This window comes from Ahaetulla prasina, chromosome 1 (genome assembly GCF_028640845.1).
Source record: "Ahaetulla prasina isolate Xishuangbanna chromosome 1, ASM2864084v1, whole genome shotgun sequence".
NCBI lineage: Eukaryota > Metazoa > Chordata > Lepidosauria > Squamata > Colubridae > Ahaetulla > Ahaetulla prasina.
In genome coordinates this window covers 127,778,554-127,795,552 of record NC_080539.1, presented here as the reverse complement: position 1 = coordinate 127,795,552, position 16,999 = coordinate 127,778,554, and the positions used below count along the sequence as shown (strand labels likewise).

The following is a 16,999-nucleotide window of genomic DNA, read 5'->3' as shown; positions in this document are numbered from 1 at the left end:
ATTGACTTCTGCTGCCATGGCAATTTTGCTTCTCCCCCTACATATAACCCAGATGTTATATATTCTAGAGAAATGAGACATAAAATATAAAATTCATTTTAATAATGTGCTGTGAATTCTCATGTGTATGTTGATAAAGGGTAGAGAAAAGAACAAGGAATATTGCTTAAACTGAACATCTCTATTTTTATCTGCCTTTTTTTATACATAACTACTAAAAATGATTTTTTTTACCTTTTTCTTTAAAAATAATATCATTTGTTTCTTTTTATTCCTTATGAGATCAATCTATCTCCTGAAGTAGGGGTACTGATTCTCTTGTCAAGAAAGGAGAATTATAGAATTAATTTAATTTTTTTATCTCTCTCCCCCCTCTTCCCCTTTTACTTATCAGTAAGGCACAATGGCTGTGGATGTCCTATCTCATATATGGGGGTTGTGGGGAGGACATCAAGTGAAAACTTGTCTCTGGAAGTTAGGTATGGCAGCAATGATTATCAAGCTGTTAAACTAAAGCAGGAGGCAGACTGTGGGTGTTAGAACCACTGGTTTCTGACAGAGGAAGTTCATTCTTACCACTGTCACTACATAGCTATGTGCACTAATAAACTGACTCAGTAATTCTGGATTAGATTCCTATTTCTGTATAAATCCTGAATTGTAAAGAAAAGTATAGACTATTGCTATTTATCCAAAGGAAGGCATTAAATTCAAGGCACAGGTAATCTTTTTATTGGTAAGGAAGCACAACAGTATAAAGTTTTTTGTATTGTGTTTATAAACTTTTTTTCCTTTGATTTCTCTTTTTTTAACAAATCTGCCTTAAATTCACATTCTAAAACATAAAGATTAAAAGAGACATTTATAAACACAATACAAAAATCTTTATACTGCTGAGCTTCCTTATCAATAACAGGGCGATTGCTAACTCAATAAAAATTAGTATAAATTGACTAGCCATAAGAAATACTTTCTAAATTGTAGGGGCGGGAAAAAATAATAATACTAATGATTACTGATTACATTTATATGTAGTTTAAAGCAGGGGTCTCCAACCTTTACAACTTTAAGCCTGAAGGACTTCAACTCCCAGAATTCTGGGAGCTGAAGTCCTCTAGGCTTAAAGTTGCCAAGGTTGGAGACCCCTGGTTTAAAGCACCTCATTTGTAAGATTCTCACCTATACACTATCTGCACACTTCATCTATTCTTTCTTACAGTATATAAACAACTCACATGTATTCATGCACACGAACACATAGTTATGAAGGAAAAAATGCAGAAATCTGATTTCAGCCATCATAAGCTTGCTTGCGCCTGCCTGCCTGCTTTTCCTGCCTTTATTACTTTATAAGCAGGAAACATTCCTCCTCCTCCCTCCTCCTCCTATTTTATCCATACTAACCCCAAGTGTTGGGCTGGGCTGAGAAAGATTGATTGGCTCAACGTCACCCAACCAGCTTTCATTGGTTAAGGTAGAACTAGAATTCAGTCTCCTAGTTTCTAGGCCAGCACTTTCACCATTAACCACTTCCACTTGTCAATGCCTGGTTTGAAACACATAAGTTTGGCAAGGTATAGATCTAAATCGTGCATGTTTGGTTTGTGAAAATGAGTCTCAGCAGAGGCATTTTAGTGTGAGAAGCAGTTAGGAAAAATCATAGCCAGCAGTGAAACCAATAGGAGGTAAGGGGAAGGAAGGCACTGTAAGATTACAGAAAAGAGGCACAAATAGACCATTTGGGTGTGATACATTTGAATTCAAGTATAGTGTTTAAGGGAAAGCATTGGCAGGATTTGGGATTTTGCTTTGGCTAAACAGCGGCCTATACAAAATGGTCCTTTCAAATGCTGTATCTGATGAGCCAGAATGTGACTTTTCATGTACAAAACATGTTTTCCATTTCATTTCATGGTTGAAACAAGAAATTTAATCTGTAATTAGCAATACCCTTGCGCTCAGCTGCAAGTAACAAGGTCAGTTGTGTAAATTCCAGTGAGTTAGATCAGGGGTCTCCAACCTTGGTCCCTTTAAGACTTGTGGACTTCAACTCCCAGAGTTCCTCAGCCAGCTTTGCTTTGCTGGCTGAGGGACTCTGGGAGTTGAAGTCCACAAGTCTTAAAGGGACCAAGGTTGGAGACCCCTGAGTTAGATGGCTCTTACTTCCAGGAAATTAGAACTTCTTGCCCTGTTCAGTTTGTGATTTAATCTCATCCTCATATCATTCCCCCACAAGATGAGTTTCCACTATCAGTCCCTCTGATGATGAGACACCATCAGTTGAGGTTCATAATTTATGGAGTGTTTTCATGAATAATAGTGGTTCCCTTGCTGCAAACACTCATCCTGTGCTTATAGACGGCACTGTGAAGAGGAAGGCTGGGCCTTTTCTTGATTTCTTACCTTCCTTTCTACTTGTCATGCCCCCATCGGAGTCTGAACAGCTGACAGAGAGCAAGAGAGTGGCTCCGTTGGCTGTGGAGGAAACTGGGAAAGGGCAAAGTCAGGCTGGCCAGAGCAGGGGAGAGGTAAAACAAGGGAGAGGGGGTTCAGATGAAGACCAAGCCCCCCCTCCTCATCCTAGGGCACGCAGGGAAGAGAAGAGAGCAACATGGGTTGCTTGGCTTACAAGGGAGGAAAGGGCCCCAATTTCCTTCACAAGGCACACCTGAGGATGGAGTTTAAAGGAGAGGCAAATGGGAGGGGCGGTTGTTGGGAACAAACACTGAGTTCATCTTGTGTTAACTGCTTTATCTGACTTCCTGGCATTCTCCCAACTGGTTTGGTTTACTGCTGTGCTACTTCACTTCTGGAACTCCTTATCTTGCTTGCCCTGCTGGATTAATTATTTTACCTTGCCTTGTTAGATTTATATTTGGGAGTTTTCTGTTTATAATGCTTAGACTGGAGTATTTTCAGCCAGTGGCTGTTACAGTTTTGTGGGAGAGTAAAATGGACGTTGGGGGCAAAGTTGGAGCTAATAAAGGGACTCATTCTCTGGCTGTGTTGCCTTTGTGCCACACCCCGGGTCATCACACCATCATTCTACCCTTCCAACCCTTATGTTTGCATCTTCTATTCTTGGTGATAGATATGTAAAATTATGTTTTTCCCTCCATCATTCATAAATAATTATTTAAGACAAAACGGTCCCTTTTTTCCGGTAAATAAGGGCATTTCTTTTCCTGGGCTTATGGCTATTCATGGGTAGTTGAGGAGGTGAGCTTTGCATGCATACAGTTTCACAATTTTTGATGTATTCTTTTGAGGCTATTATAGTTTTGCAGCACTTGTATTTCATGATATAGAAGTTGATTCATCTCCTACCAGCCAGCCTTATTGTCAAACAGTCGTAAACAAAACACACATAACAAATATAACAAAAACACACATAATGGTATTTTTAGTTTAAGGTTTTCTCAAAGGATTCTGCGAATGGATTAAAAAAAAAAAGAGTTGGGAAAAAATAAAAAAAATCTTCTAAGCCAACTCTTCCCCATTCTTCTATAGGTTATGTTTTGCTGCTGTTAGTGGTAGTTTTCCTCCCATTAGTGCCCCAATTTAATGCCATCAACTAGAAACTCAATTTGGACACAATTGCTATTTTGTAAATAGAGACTTCTCTTAGTGTGAAGAAAGTAGCAGTGCAATTGTCTTTTATTTGCATGCATTAAAAACTAGAGATAAAAAAACTGTCATTCTTCAAATAGTTCAAATAATATAAACAATGTACCCAAGAAAAATGTATTTTCTTGTGCATCATGAACAATTCAGAAATTTTCATTACGGATTTGGAGGCAATAAGAGCAGGCAAATGTAAAAGGCACATCAACTCTTATGAGCAATCTTTCAGTTTTGAGGTGGATTTAAGAATAAGACAGGTATAGTTTAAAAGCTACCCAAAGGGAGCATTTTGGACAAAGTTCATTTTCTGTGTACTAATCTTTGATTGTTTATATTCACAGTTAAAGTGGCTTCAATTTTTAATCATGTACAGGTTCAGAAACTGTCACATTTAAAACTTGTGAGTTTGTTTTTGTTAAACATGAGTTACAGCAACTGGATTCTCTTGCAAAACACAAATACTTCTAATTATGGGCCAGGAAATTGCTTTGTGCATCAGAATATACTATAGGCATACTCCGTCTTTATAAAAAGTGAATCCTAAATATTCCACCTCGGTCCAAAAATTTAGGATAGGAAAAACATTACTTTTGCTAATATGTGGGATTTAAAAAAAAAAAAAGGCTATGCTGATACACTACAAATTCCTGGAGATCTGTCAATATATCTTGATCTGCATGTTGCCTATACTGACAAGTCATATCTAGTAGAAATAAACTAAAAACCCTTTATGTTTTTAACTGTTTTTCCATCATCTCATTAATAAATGAATTTGGTATATGAACTTGTTCCTGCACGGCTGCTCTATTTCATACACTAGCCTATTTTGGTTTGTAACTTGCTTTTGACAAAACCAGTGACATAAGGCAGTTTATTCATGTTTTCTGATAATAGTTCTGCGGGGGAAGCTCTGTGTTGTAAGTGAAAGGGATGATTCTTCTTATCTTGCCATGTGAGGAGAGAGCCAGACGAGAGCCAGAGTGTGCTCCTTGTTCTGCCACCCATGTGAGTGAGTGTGTTGGCAACAACAGGGGAGGAGGTGGAGGCGGCAGCTGGCCAGTTTTCGTAAATGGCAGCATCTCCCACATGAACATGGCACAGTTGGCTGTGCTGAGGCAATTCCGCACTCAGTTTTCATTAATTCAGTCCGTTTCCTTCGCAGGCAAAGGCTGTTGCTTTGCAACACTTTGCCCTGTAAAACACATGTGGCATATTAACTAGATTTGTCATTATCTGGAATGATCTAAAGAGGTTCAATAATAGCGATAACATCTAAAGAACACAATATTCAGCCGTTTTGCTGTTTCTGCCGAGAAACAAAATATTTCCCTTTGCCTTCCATAGATGACAGCTGTCCCAGCTCATAATTTTCAAAGAATTCTTCTCTTTCCCCTCCCCTTGGATTAATATCCACACAGGTTTCCTTTTCCTAGAGATATGAAGTCTTCAAATCCTGAGAAGTTTTTTTTTTCTCCTAAAGAAAAGGAAAAGTATTGTTCCATATCACCTCTATATACAGGGTATGTAAGACCCATGTGACTTGAAACTTAGATTATTATCAAAGATGAGAGATTGCACCATAGCAGAAGATAATATAAAAACAAAAATCTTGGACCCATGAACAAGAAAGAGGGTACAATGCATCCTTCAGATCTGAAGGAGAACAGTTTGAAGTATTCCTGCTATCTTTATCACTATTATCAGGTCTCAGTTTCTAAAACCCTTTTTAGAACTTTGTGCACAAGTAGAGTGATTTGAACAAAAACCAATACAAGCCTCATAAAAAACACACTAATAGTATCTGAACTAATCATAGCCTGAAACCTTTTTTAAAAAAAATAAGAACTACCAGATCTATGTTGCTGCTGTAAGTTTTGGGATAAGATCTAATTTGAGAAGGTTCTTATACTCTTTTTAATGTTTTCCATAAACATTAAAATACCATAAAGATTTCCATAAACCTTCAATACAGAAGGTTTTTTTTTGTTACATTGCGTATACTGTACAAGTAAACATCGGATCTAAACAATTCTTAACTGAAATTCTTAACTGCTGTATATGTTTTGCTGGAGCATGTTTTCAAGTTTAGGGAACCAACAACAGTATTCAGACCTTCTCTGCCCTTGTGGTAGCTTCTAACAAGTAGCAGAGGAGAGTTGCTTTCTGCTTTTCTTATTCTGAAGATAATATTCTAGATATCTTTTTAAGCTATTCTATTACTGGAACAGAGCAAAGATCAAATGAGAGTAATCCATCTCTTTATTTGCAGCAAAATCAAAAATAATCCTGATTTGCTCATTTGCCTGGCTTGCCAGCAGCATTTCAGTAACATTGGTTGATCTCAAATTTCTCAGTAGGATCATATTTGGTTAGTATTTTGATAAAGATCACCAGAATGATTTCTAGGCTATAAGCTAGACTGAGAAAAACCATCCGGGAAGGCATCTCCATATTGTAAGAAAACTATATAGACACTCCATGAAATTATCATGAATTGAGCACAACTTGAAGACAACTTTAGCTTATATTCTATATTTATATATGACTGATGCTATTTCCACATCTTTGAATCACAAGTATGTCTCCCGCTATCACCCTAGTCTTTGATATCTTATCACCATCCCTTCAAGCCTCAGTTTGATTCATTGCACTATGAAACCCCAAATTTGGTCTCCCGGGCTCTTCTGTATCTACTATATATATCAGAATAAACCCAAATACTGTTTGCACTTCCTTATTCCAAACATTGTAGAATGTTTGATGAGAATGTTGCATATTTGATGAGTCCATATTACATTTTCTACATAAACTATAATTATGTATTTAGGTCCAGAAATAATTTTTGTCTGTGGGCACAGAATATATTACATTTACAAATAAAAGTCACCAATCTAATAGATTTCCATATTACACATAAGAAATTAGAATAGAGTCATATTTATTTATTTATTTATTTATTTATTTATTTATTTATTTATTTATTTATTTATTTATTTATGTAATATCAATTACAATTACATTTACAAAAGTTTATTATATGTGATACATTTGCCACAATGGGATGTTTGGAAAAGGCCTCAGGGACATCTTCATGATAGAAAAAATACATTAAAATGTACCCATTTTGTAACTACCTTATATGAAGTAAATGAAACTTTTGAGTAGATGATAAAACAAGTAATAATTAAATTTATTTTAAATTTTATTTAGTATTTATACTAGATAATGGTGAAAGTACCATTAGTTTTATGAATAAAGTCAAATAGCTTAATTGTCTACAAACATGTTTGCCACTAAAAAGAACATAACTATAGTTTATTCAGCTGGTTTCTTGATTCTACCCTACCTGCCAAATTGTTTGAAAACCTTTGAATCGGAAAGATGCTGTAATATTTGAAACAAAACGCATAATGACTATAACGAATACTTTTTCTACAATGTAGAATCCAACCTGTGATTATTAATATCTATTTATGTGTATGTTGCAATCCTTGAATACTTTTTAAAGCAAAAAACAGGAATCAAATTTTCTAGTTTATTTTGCTTCTTTTAGAAATGTTTATTATCAAGTCAATGGCACTGATGATTATCTCAAGGGAGAGAGTCTGTCTTCTTACTGGTTTCTAAATAACTACCAGACTATTTGAAGCCAGATGATTACACTGTCCTACTGTGCCATCAGAGAACTGTGTGGCTCTAACAAGCATTGTGGCTATGAGTCTAGAGAGTAAATGTTCATAGTCTAATAGATACAATTGTTATGATTAAAGAGAAAATATCTATTAGGCAATTACCAGTTGTATTAACATTCTTAAGGGAATAATATGCAGGTTGAATTCATTGATTCCTGCTGAATGAAAAGGACTATACCTGTTGTTTGAGCCAATACAAGCTTCCCTCATCACGTTTCAGGAAAGGACTGTGAATCCAGTCTGGAAAGAAATAGCTGTTTGCTATGGTTGTAATCCAAGTAAGCTATTGCAGTTATAGGTTGCATTTTAAAAGACATTCACACAACAACTAATAATAAAATACGATTTGTCCAATCGAATCTGAGCTTGCATTCTCACATTTTATATGAAAAACCTCCTAACCTAATGTGCTTCATGTAAATTTAGAATGCAACTGCCAGAATTTCTGACCAGGTGGGGATTTTTGTAATTTAGATGCATTTTGATGTATTCAATGTGAGTGCTCCTAATTATGTAAACATGCTAGGCTTTCTTCATCTTATGTTGCCAACACATTTTTTTTATTAGTTTATTTGGGGCATCTTTAATAGATGTACTACTGGCCAAAACATGAAGTAGTTTCAATGTGCAAATGAGATAATAGTGACTTGCATAGTTTTTGTTTAATTTAAAATAATGTAATATTTAATGTATTTGCAATATCACTACAATAATGATATTACATCATCCATGACTATCCTAAAATATATCCAGTCAAAATATATCCAGTCAAAATTAAGATTAAAGAAATTAGATTTTAACTGGCAAAGAATCTAGGTAGTTTGACAGCAGCAATTGTTATTCTTCATTTGATATTAGACTTACATAGAAAAGAATACAATAGTTTTGCCTCAGGATTATAAAACCTTAGTTGGCCTTTGGTGATGGTTTTCAGGAATATGGCTCCTGCTGATTGAAGAGCAAACAACAAACAGGGAGAAACTTGACAGAAACATAAGTGAGAGACAAGGATATGTTTGCCTTAGGACAGAAACAACACCTAAATTGGGGTATGGGTGGGGTGTTGAATTCAAATGATATTAACCATGAAGAAACATTGCAGTGCAAATTGGAGTGTATTGGATGCTGTGTTAGGGAGAAGATAGAAGATACAAAGAAGATAGAAATATAAAAGAGATTGAAAAAGAGCAATGAAAAAAACTGAGAGGGGGACTAGGGAGGAAGCTAAAAAGTAAGACAGCAATAGTGGATTTGGAGATAAAGCCAAGTGTTTGGTTGGAGCAATGGTATGACATAAAGATTGCATTAAAAATAAAGATTTTATATCCAGTCTGGACACAATTATATTGGTCCAGTATGCTCAACCAATGCCAGTACAGTATACTACTATAATTTCTTATTTTGAGTTTCAGGCATGATCTTTGAGATGTTTAAATAGAAGCATTAAAATGTTTTATATAACACTTCAAAGGGCTATTGCACTTTAAGTCAGGTTTTAATGGAAATCTTACTGCAGCAATTGTTATTCTTCATTTGATATTAGACTTACATAGAAAAGAATACAATAGTTTTGCCTCAGGATTATAAAACCTTAGTTGGCCTTTGGTGATGGTTTTCAGGAATATGGCTCCTGCTGATTGAAGAGCAAACAACAAACAGGGAGAAACTTGACAGAAACATAAGTGAGAGACAAGGATATGTTTGCCTTAGGACAGAAACAACACCTAAATTGGGGTATGGGTGGGGTGTTGAATTCAAATGATATTAACCATGAAGAAACATTGCAGTGCAAATTGGAGTGTATTGGATGCTGTGTTAGAGAAGATAGAAATATAAAAGAGATTGAAAAAGAGCAATGAAAAAAACTGAGAGGGGGACTAGGGAGGAAGCTAAAAAGTAAGACAGCAATAGTGGATTTGGAGATAAAGCCAAGTGTTTGGTTGGAGCAATGGTATGACATAAAGATTGCATTAAAAATCATTGAAAGAGAAGGGGATTTGTGGCTCTCTGCATGTTGCTGAGCTCCATTATTCAGCAGGGCTAAGCATCACAATGAATAGTCAAAGGAGAGTCGAAAATGTAGTTCAGTCTGGTTAGAGGACAGATGAGTATTTCTTTTAGTATTTTTTGAATGTCATCTAGTAATTCAGTCTTGTGACAAATGTGTGCTATTAAGCTGTCATTGTGTATTACCATCTTAAAATAACATTTCAAAATGCCATAAATAGAGATGTGCAGATACAGACACTCAGTATAGTAAAGTATACTTTTAAAATAATAGATAATGACATGTGAAAATTTCCTTTGTTGTTATTTAGTTCTGTACTAATCATCAACTTGGGAGTACAGCACTTTCCACAGCTTTTCTTACTTTAGGTTTTTCTCTGTTAGAATCATTCTTTGGATTATATAAAGAATAACTCCAGTAGTCATGACTTGAACTTCAGCTTTACTTCAAATCCTATGTATTGTTTTGAACTGTCAGTATTTTATTTACTTAGCCAACCTGAACCTCACACTCATTAAAATGTAGTTTGAGGACTTTGGAATTACCTTAATCTATGCCTTATTGAAAGATTGGAAGATGTAAGGAAGGAAAGCTTAGAGTGTAGATTGGTTAGTATTTGAGTTTCCAGTTCTCATTGCCCACAAACAACAGGAAGACCCAGCAAGTGAACTGATATTTATTAAATTAAGGGTAGGAACTAGTGTTGGTCCAAAGGCCAAATGTAGTCCAGGCAAGCACAGCAAGCTATAGTTCCAAAGAGTTGAGCTGTAGCCTAGAGCAAGCAGGGATAACAACTACAGGCATATAATGGAGTATGTGGATGACTTTAGGGATGAGGGAAAAAGGTGTTGCCCAAGAAACAATCCGACAAGAGAGGCAAGAGTGCCCAGTGCTTTAATGGTCAGAAAAAGAAGCACCCATTCTAATTTATCAAGCAGTTAAAAGTGGTGGGAAGTTTGTATCTTCGGACTTGCAAGATTACACAATGTAACCTTACAATAAAGCAGGATTATCTCATTTAGTGGTGTTTTCTGTCTGGTTTACCTGGAAGGGCCGACAGGTATAACTACTTCTCATATATTTTCCCAGCAAATCTAATGATACACCATTCTTTCCCTTACACATTTGTTCTATTCATATTCATATTCATGTATCTAATTAACATACTACCCCATATAAACATGTAAAAAAGACAGAGAAGATAATTGCTCAAAATGGGTTATACTGACTTCTGAAAATGAATCATTGTGGAATGTTTTAACCTTAATCATTACAAAGGGCAGAGGAAGCTGTCACCTGTAACCAGTTGCTGATTAGGAAAATAAAATACTTTAACAGAGAGACACGTCCTGGTTTTAAATCTAGTGGATAATCTAGTGAGCCCCCAGAAGGTTTATTTGATTAGGAACAACTACTATAAGCTGAACTAAATTCATATTTTAAATGTGAACAATTCCTCTTCAGACATAAGAGTAGAAAGCAAAAATAAAGATTTTATATCCAGTCTGGACACAATTATATTGGTCCAGTATGCTCAACCAATGCCAGTACAGTATACTACTATAATTTCTTATTTTGAGTTTCAGGCATGATCTTTGAGATGTTTAAATAGAAGCATTAAAATGTAGTTCAGTCTGGTTAGAGGACAGATGAGTATTTCTTTTAGTATTTTTTTGAATGTCATCTAGTAATTCAGTCTTGTGACAAATGTGTGCTATTAAGCTGTCATTGTGTATTACCATCTTAAAATAACATTTCAAAAATGCCATAAATAGAGATGTGCAGATACAGACACTCAGTATAGTAAAGTATACTTTTAAAATAATAGATAATGACATGTGATAATTTCCTTTGTTGTTATTTACTTCTGTACTAATCATCACCTTGGGAGTACAGCACTTTCCACAGCTTTTCTTACTTTAGGTTTTTCTCTGTTAGAATCATTCTTTGGATTATATAAAGAATAACTCCAGTAGTCATGACTTGAACTTCAGCTTTACTTCAAATCCTATGTATTGTTTTGAACTGTCAGTATTTTATTTACTTAGCCAACCTGAACCTCACACTCATTAAAATGTAGTTCAGTCTGGTTAGAGGACAGATGAGTATTTCTTTTAGTATTTTTTTGAATGTCATCTAGTAATTCAGTCTTGTGACAAATGTGTGCTATTAAGCTGTCATTGTGTATTACCATCTTAAAATAACATTTCAAAAATGCCATAAATAGAGATGTGCAGATACAGACACTCAGTATAGTAAAGTATACTTTTAAAATAATAGATAATAACATGTAAAGTATACTTTTAAAATAATAGATAATAACATGTAAAGTATACTTTTAAAATAATAGATAATGACATGTGAAAATTTCCTTTGTTGTTATTTAGTTCTGTACTAATCATCAACTTGGGAGTACAGCACTTTCCACAGCTTTTCTTACTTTAGGTTTTTCTCTGTTAGAATCATTCTTTGGATTATATAAAGAATAACTCCAGTAGTCATGACTTGAACTTCAGCTTTACTTCAAATCCTATGTATTGTTTTGAACTGTCAGTATTTTATTTACTTAGCCAACCTGAACCTCACACTCATTAAAATGTTTTATATAACACTTCAAAGGGCTATTGCACTTTAAGTCAGGTTTTAATGGAAATCTTACTGCGAGCAATTGTTATTCTTCATTTGATATTAGACTTACATAGAAAAGAATACAATAGTTTTGCCTCAGGATTATAAAACCTTAGTTGGCCTTTGGTGATGGTTTTCAGGAATATGGCTCCTGCTGATTGAAGAGCAAACAACAAACAGGGAGAAACTTGACAGAAACATAAGTGAGAGACAAGGATATGTTTGCCTTAGGACAGAAACAACACCTAAATTGGGGTATGGGGGGGTGTTGAATTCAAATGATATTAACCATGAAGAAACATTGCAGTGCAAATTGGAGTGTATTGGATGCTGTGTTAGAGAAGATAGAAATATAAAAGAGATTGAAAAAGAGCAATGAAAAAAACTGAGAGGGGGACTAGGGAGGAGGCTAAAAAGTAAGACAGCAATAGTGGATTTGGAGATAAAGCCAAGTGTTTGGTTGGAGCAATGGTATGACATAAAGATTGCATTAAAAAATAATTGAAAGAGAAGGGGATTTGTGGCTCTCTGCATGTTGCTGAGCTCCATTATTCAGCAGGGCTAAGCATCACAATGAATAGTCAAAGGAGAGTCGAAAATGTAGTTTGAGGACTTTGGAATTACCTTAATCTATGCCTTATTGAAAGATTGGAAGATGTAAGGAAGGAAAGCTTAGAGTGTAGATTGGTTAGTATTTGAGTTTCAGGCATGATCTTTGAGATGTTTAAATAGAAGCATTAAAATGTAGTTCAGTCTGGTTAGAGGACAGATGAGTATTTCTTTTAGTATTTTTTTGAATGTCATCTAGTAATTCAGTCTTGTGACAAATGTGTGCTATTAAGCTGTCATTGTGTATTACCATCTTAAAATAACATTTCAAAAATGCCATAAATAGAGATGTGCAGATACAGACACTCAGTATAGTAAAGTATACTTTTAAAATAATAGATAATAACATGTAAAGTATACTTTTAAAATAATAGATAATGACATGTGAAAATTTCCTTTGTTGTTATTTAGTTCTGTACTAATCATCAACTTGGGAGTACAGCACTTTCCACAGCTTTTCTTACTTTAGGTTTTTCTCTGTTAGAATCATTCTTTGGATTATATAAAGAATAACTCCAGTAGTCATGACTTGAACTTCAGCTTTACTTCAAATCCTATGTATTGTTTTGAACTGTCAGTATTTTATTTACTTAGCCAACCTGAACCTCACACTCATTAAAATGTTTTATATAACACTTCAAAGGGCTATTGCACTTTAAGTCAGGTTTTAATGGAAATCTTACTGCGAGCAATTGTATCTATTTATTTTTCTTGTACGTTTAAATTATTTCTGCTGCTATAGTCTTAATTTTATCAGAGTGAGACAGCTTTTTTCCAACTATTTGAAGGTCAATTTTGCCTAAGAATGTGGTAAAGCTCTGTCTTGTTATTGATCTTACTATTAAAAGATATTCCTTTATATGTCTTGTTGTATCACAGAAGCTGCCCAATTTTAATTGAATTTCTTTGTTCATTTGCCGTTTAGAACTGTTCAGTCAATATAAAGCAATCTATGATAGTGCAGGTGTACAGCATCCTTTCTTTGTATTTTTTAGCTTTTCGTAAGATACTATCTATTTTATTTATTTATTTATTTATTTTTGTCGCAACAATATATGTAAGTATCATACAGAAAGGTTATATAGTATATAAAGGTATAAGCATATATATATATATATATATATATATATATATATATATATATATATATATATATATATATATATATATATATATATATATATATATATATATATTTGTTTTCTGAGGTTTTCACGGTGTTTGTATATAGGTCTTTGGTTGTTCGGGTTTTCTCCGTGTAATATTGGAAGTGTCTTGGCAACGTTTCGTGAAGTCTCATTCGTCATCTTCAGGCTTCAGCTTCGTGCTTCTGGGAGCAATGTGTGATCGCAGCTGTTTCTTCCTTTTAACTGCTAGTGGGGGTTTGAACTGATTGGGTGGGAGCTTGGCTGTGCTCTGATTGGATGGGGTTTTTTCTGTGCTCTGATTGGCTGGGGGTGTGTCCTGTGTTGGTGGGGGCTTGGTTGTGCTCAGTCTAGTCTGTGCTGCAGGGGGATTTGAGCTGGTGAGCTGCATAGCTGTTGTTTGGCTTTGTGGTCGTGCTACATCTTCATAGTGGGTATCAGTCTGCTGCATGAATGGATTGGAGGGGTTTGAATTGGCTCACATTGATCACACATTGCTCCCAGAAGCACGAAGCTGAAGCCTGAAGATGACGAATGAGACTTCATATATATATATATATATATATATATATATATATATATATATATATATATATATATATATATATATATATATATATGTAGGAAGAAGAAAAGAAAAACAATAGGACAGGAACAGTAGGCACGTTTGTGCGCTTATGCACGCCCCTTATGGTCCTCTTAGGAATGGGGTGAGGTCAATAGTAGAAAGTTTTTGGTTAAAGCTTTTAGGAGTATGAGAAGAGACCACAGAGTCAGGTAAAGTATTCCAAGCACTGGTGATTCTGTTACAGAAGTCATATTTTCTGCAATCTAGATTAAAGCGGTTGACATTAAGTTTAAATCTATTGGTTGCTCTTGTATTATTGCAATTAAAGCTGAAGTAGTCTTTGACAGGAAGGACATTACAATAGATGATTCTATGAGTTAAACATAGGTCTTGTCGAAGGCGACGGAGTTCCAAGTTTTCCAAGCCCAGGATTTCAAGTCTAGTGGGATAAGGTATTTTGTTATTTACAGAGGAATGGAGAACTCTTCTTGTAAAATATTTCTGGACACGTTCAATTGTATTGATGTCAGAGATATGGTGAGGGTTCCAAACAGGTGAGCTGTATTCTAGAATTGGTCTAGCAAATGTTTTATATGCTCTGGTTAGTAGTGTAGTGTTTTTGGAAAAGAAGCTACGCAAGATTAGGTTTACAACTCTTAGAGCCTTTTTTGCTATGTATCTAACCCTTAAAATGCATGGAAAATTAAGAGTCTTTTTTCTCATTTTCATCTAGTTTAATTTTCATGCAGTTTATTTTCATAACGGGCATCACAGCAATGAGAACTTTCTTTTTCTTTAGAGCTGGAAACGAGACGTTTCAAGAAGCCAAGTACAGATATCGTATTGGTATTTGTCCTCATAACTGGAGTTATAGTTTGTGTTGGAGTTATCTTCGCAATAATCTTCATCATTCTTAATTGGTAGGTATAGCATACCTAAATTTTAATTGCATTAGGATTTGCGTTTGAGTAACAATTAACATTCACACTACCCCTCTTCTCTCCAGAAGCAGTGCTGTACTCAGGAGAGAGGTAGGATGATGTGTGAACTCCAGAAGGTAGCTGCAGTATGTTCAAGTACAAAACAAAAACACTCACACAGACTTGCTTCTCTGGCAGATAAGAGAGAACAAGATTTCTAACACTGCCAGATGCTTTTAATTGAGATGAAAAGTCTTGCACATGCGCACTTATATACATAGTCATGCATACACACATCAACATGCACAAAAACACAATTGTTTCTTCCTTAATAATATACTTATAGTCCTGCAGAATTTCAAAGCAGGCCTTCATAAGGCCAGCCTTCCTCAGAATACAGAGATGGTGTAACCTATAATAGAAATTTCTCAAAGAAAGATCTGGTAGAGGCATGACACGGCTGAACATCAAGGAGATTGTTGAAAAAGAAGAGGAAGTAACGACCATGAGTTAGGAAGAAGGTGTGGTCACCATTGAAAATTCCGTGGCAGAAAGCATACAGAAATGGAAGAAAATTAAAAGGCAAATTAGCAAAGACGGAAAGGAAGGAGCTAGAGAATGTAAGGAAATTAGGAAGGAATTAGATAAGAAATTCAAATGTTAGAACTACATGGTGTAACATGAAACGATGGCTGAGAAGACCATTAGTGTCCTTTAGTGTGACAAAGTTATATTAAATAATATACTTAACTCTGTATCTGGAAACTCCTACAATAATGGTTGGATTGATAAGTTGGATTTCTCTCTTAGTTAAATAGGAAAATCCATGGCTCAGTAGCTGAGCACACTTTTGAATGGCGTGTGCCTCAGGTTTACTCCCTAGCATCTCTAGTTAGAATTGAGAATTGAGGTTATGTAAAATGTTTTGGGTTTTTTGCCAAAAAGTATGCCTAACATTTTTTAGTGGGGGGGACAACAACTGAAGATTATAAAATAAATTAGGTAACATATTCAGGATCATGACTGGGTCACCCCCACCCCTCTCCCCAATTTTAGAACTTACATTTCTGTTGTTTGTTTGTTCCCAATCTCAAAGTAGCAGAATGCTGTCCCTTTTTTAACAATCATGGCTAGATGATTTCCGAAGAGTGCAAAAATAAGATTTGGCTACCCAATATGATAGTGCTAAGATGAAAGAATTATAAGAAATGTACCTACAATACAGAGAGGGATCCCTTTTACTAATTTTGTTAATAATAGCTTATCTAAAGTATCCAATATCTGTTGACATTTGCTCAATTATTGTTTGGGTGTGATTTTTATTATAGGGCTGCTGTGAAAAGTTTCTGGCAGACAAAAGTTTGGAAGAATAAGGATGATTTAGGTTCAGTGAGAACATCCATGGGGCCGGCAGCCACAGTCGAAGCATCTCAGATGTCACAAGCAGAAACCTCTGTACAGGAACAAGGTTCCTATCAGGAATGGAATGCAGCAGGTGGAGAAGCAGAAGGGGAAGGAGACAAAAGAAATTATTAAAAGAAAGAGGGGAAAAAAACTATTTTATATCAGAGAGATTATATTAAAAGATGCAGAAAATATTAAAGAGTACCACTTCTAAAAAGTGACTTTTGCTGCTTTGATGAACATTGCTTTGAAACATTGAAATAATGTGGTGTGAAACTGTAGGAACCAGATTTAAAGGTGGATTTCTGCTGTTACGATTAAAGTGATTCACCAGAGGCTTTTGCCTTTCTGGGTTCTTGAAAACCAAAAAATGAAATATTTTAATAAGGAGTTACCAAACT

At 35.1% G+C, this 16,999-nt stretch overlaps 1 protein-coding gene across 1 annotated transcript in view; it reads left to right on the top strand.

Moving 5' to 3' along the window:
- SPACA1 (sperm acrosome associated 1) overlaps positions 1-16,730 on the top strand; it is a 30,489-nt gene extending 13,759 nt beyond the window's left edge. The window contains exons 6-7 of the mRNA XM_058175758.1: positions 15,074-15,194; positions 16,523-16,730. Coding sequence (XP_058031741.1) covers positions 15,074-15,194; positions 16,523-16,730 — 329 coding nt within the window. The remainder of the gene's footprint in view (positions 1-15,073; positions 15,195-16,522) is intronic.
- The last annotated feature ends 269 nt before the right edge of the window (positions 16,731-16,999 follow it).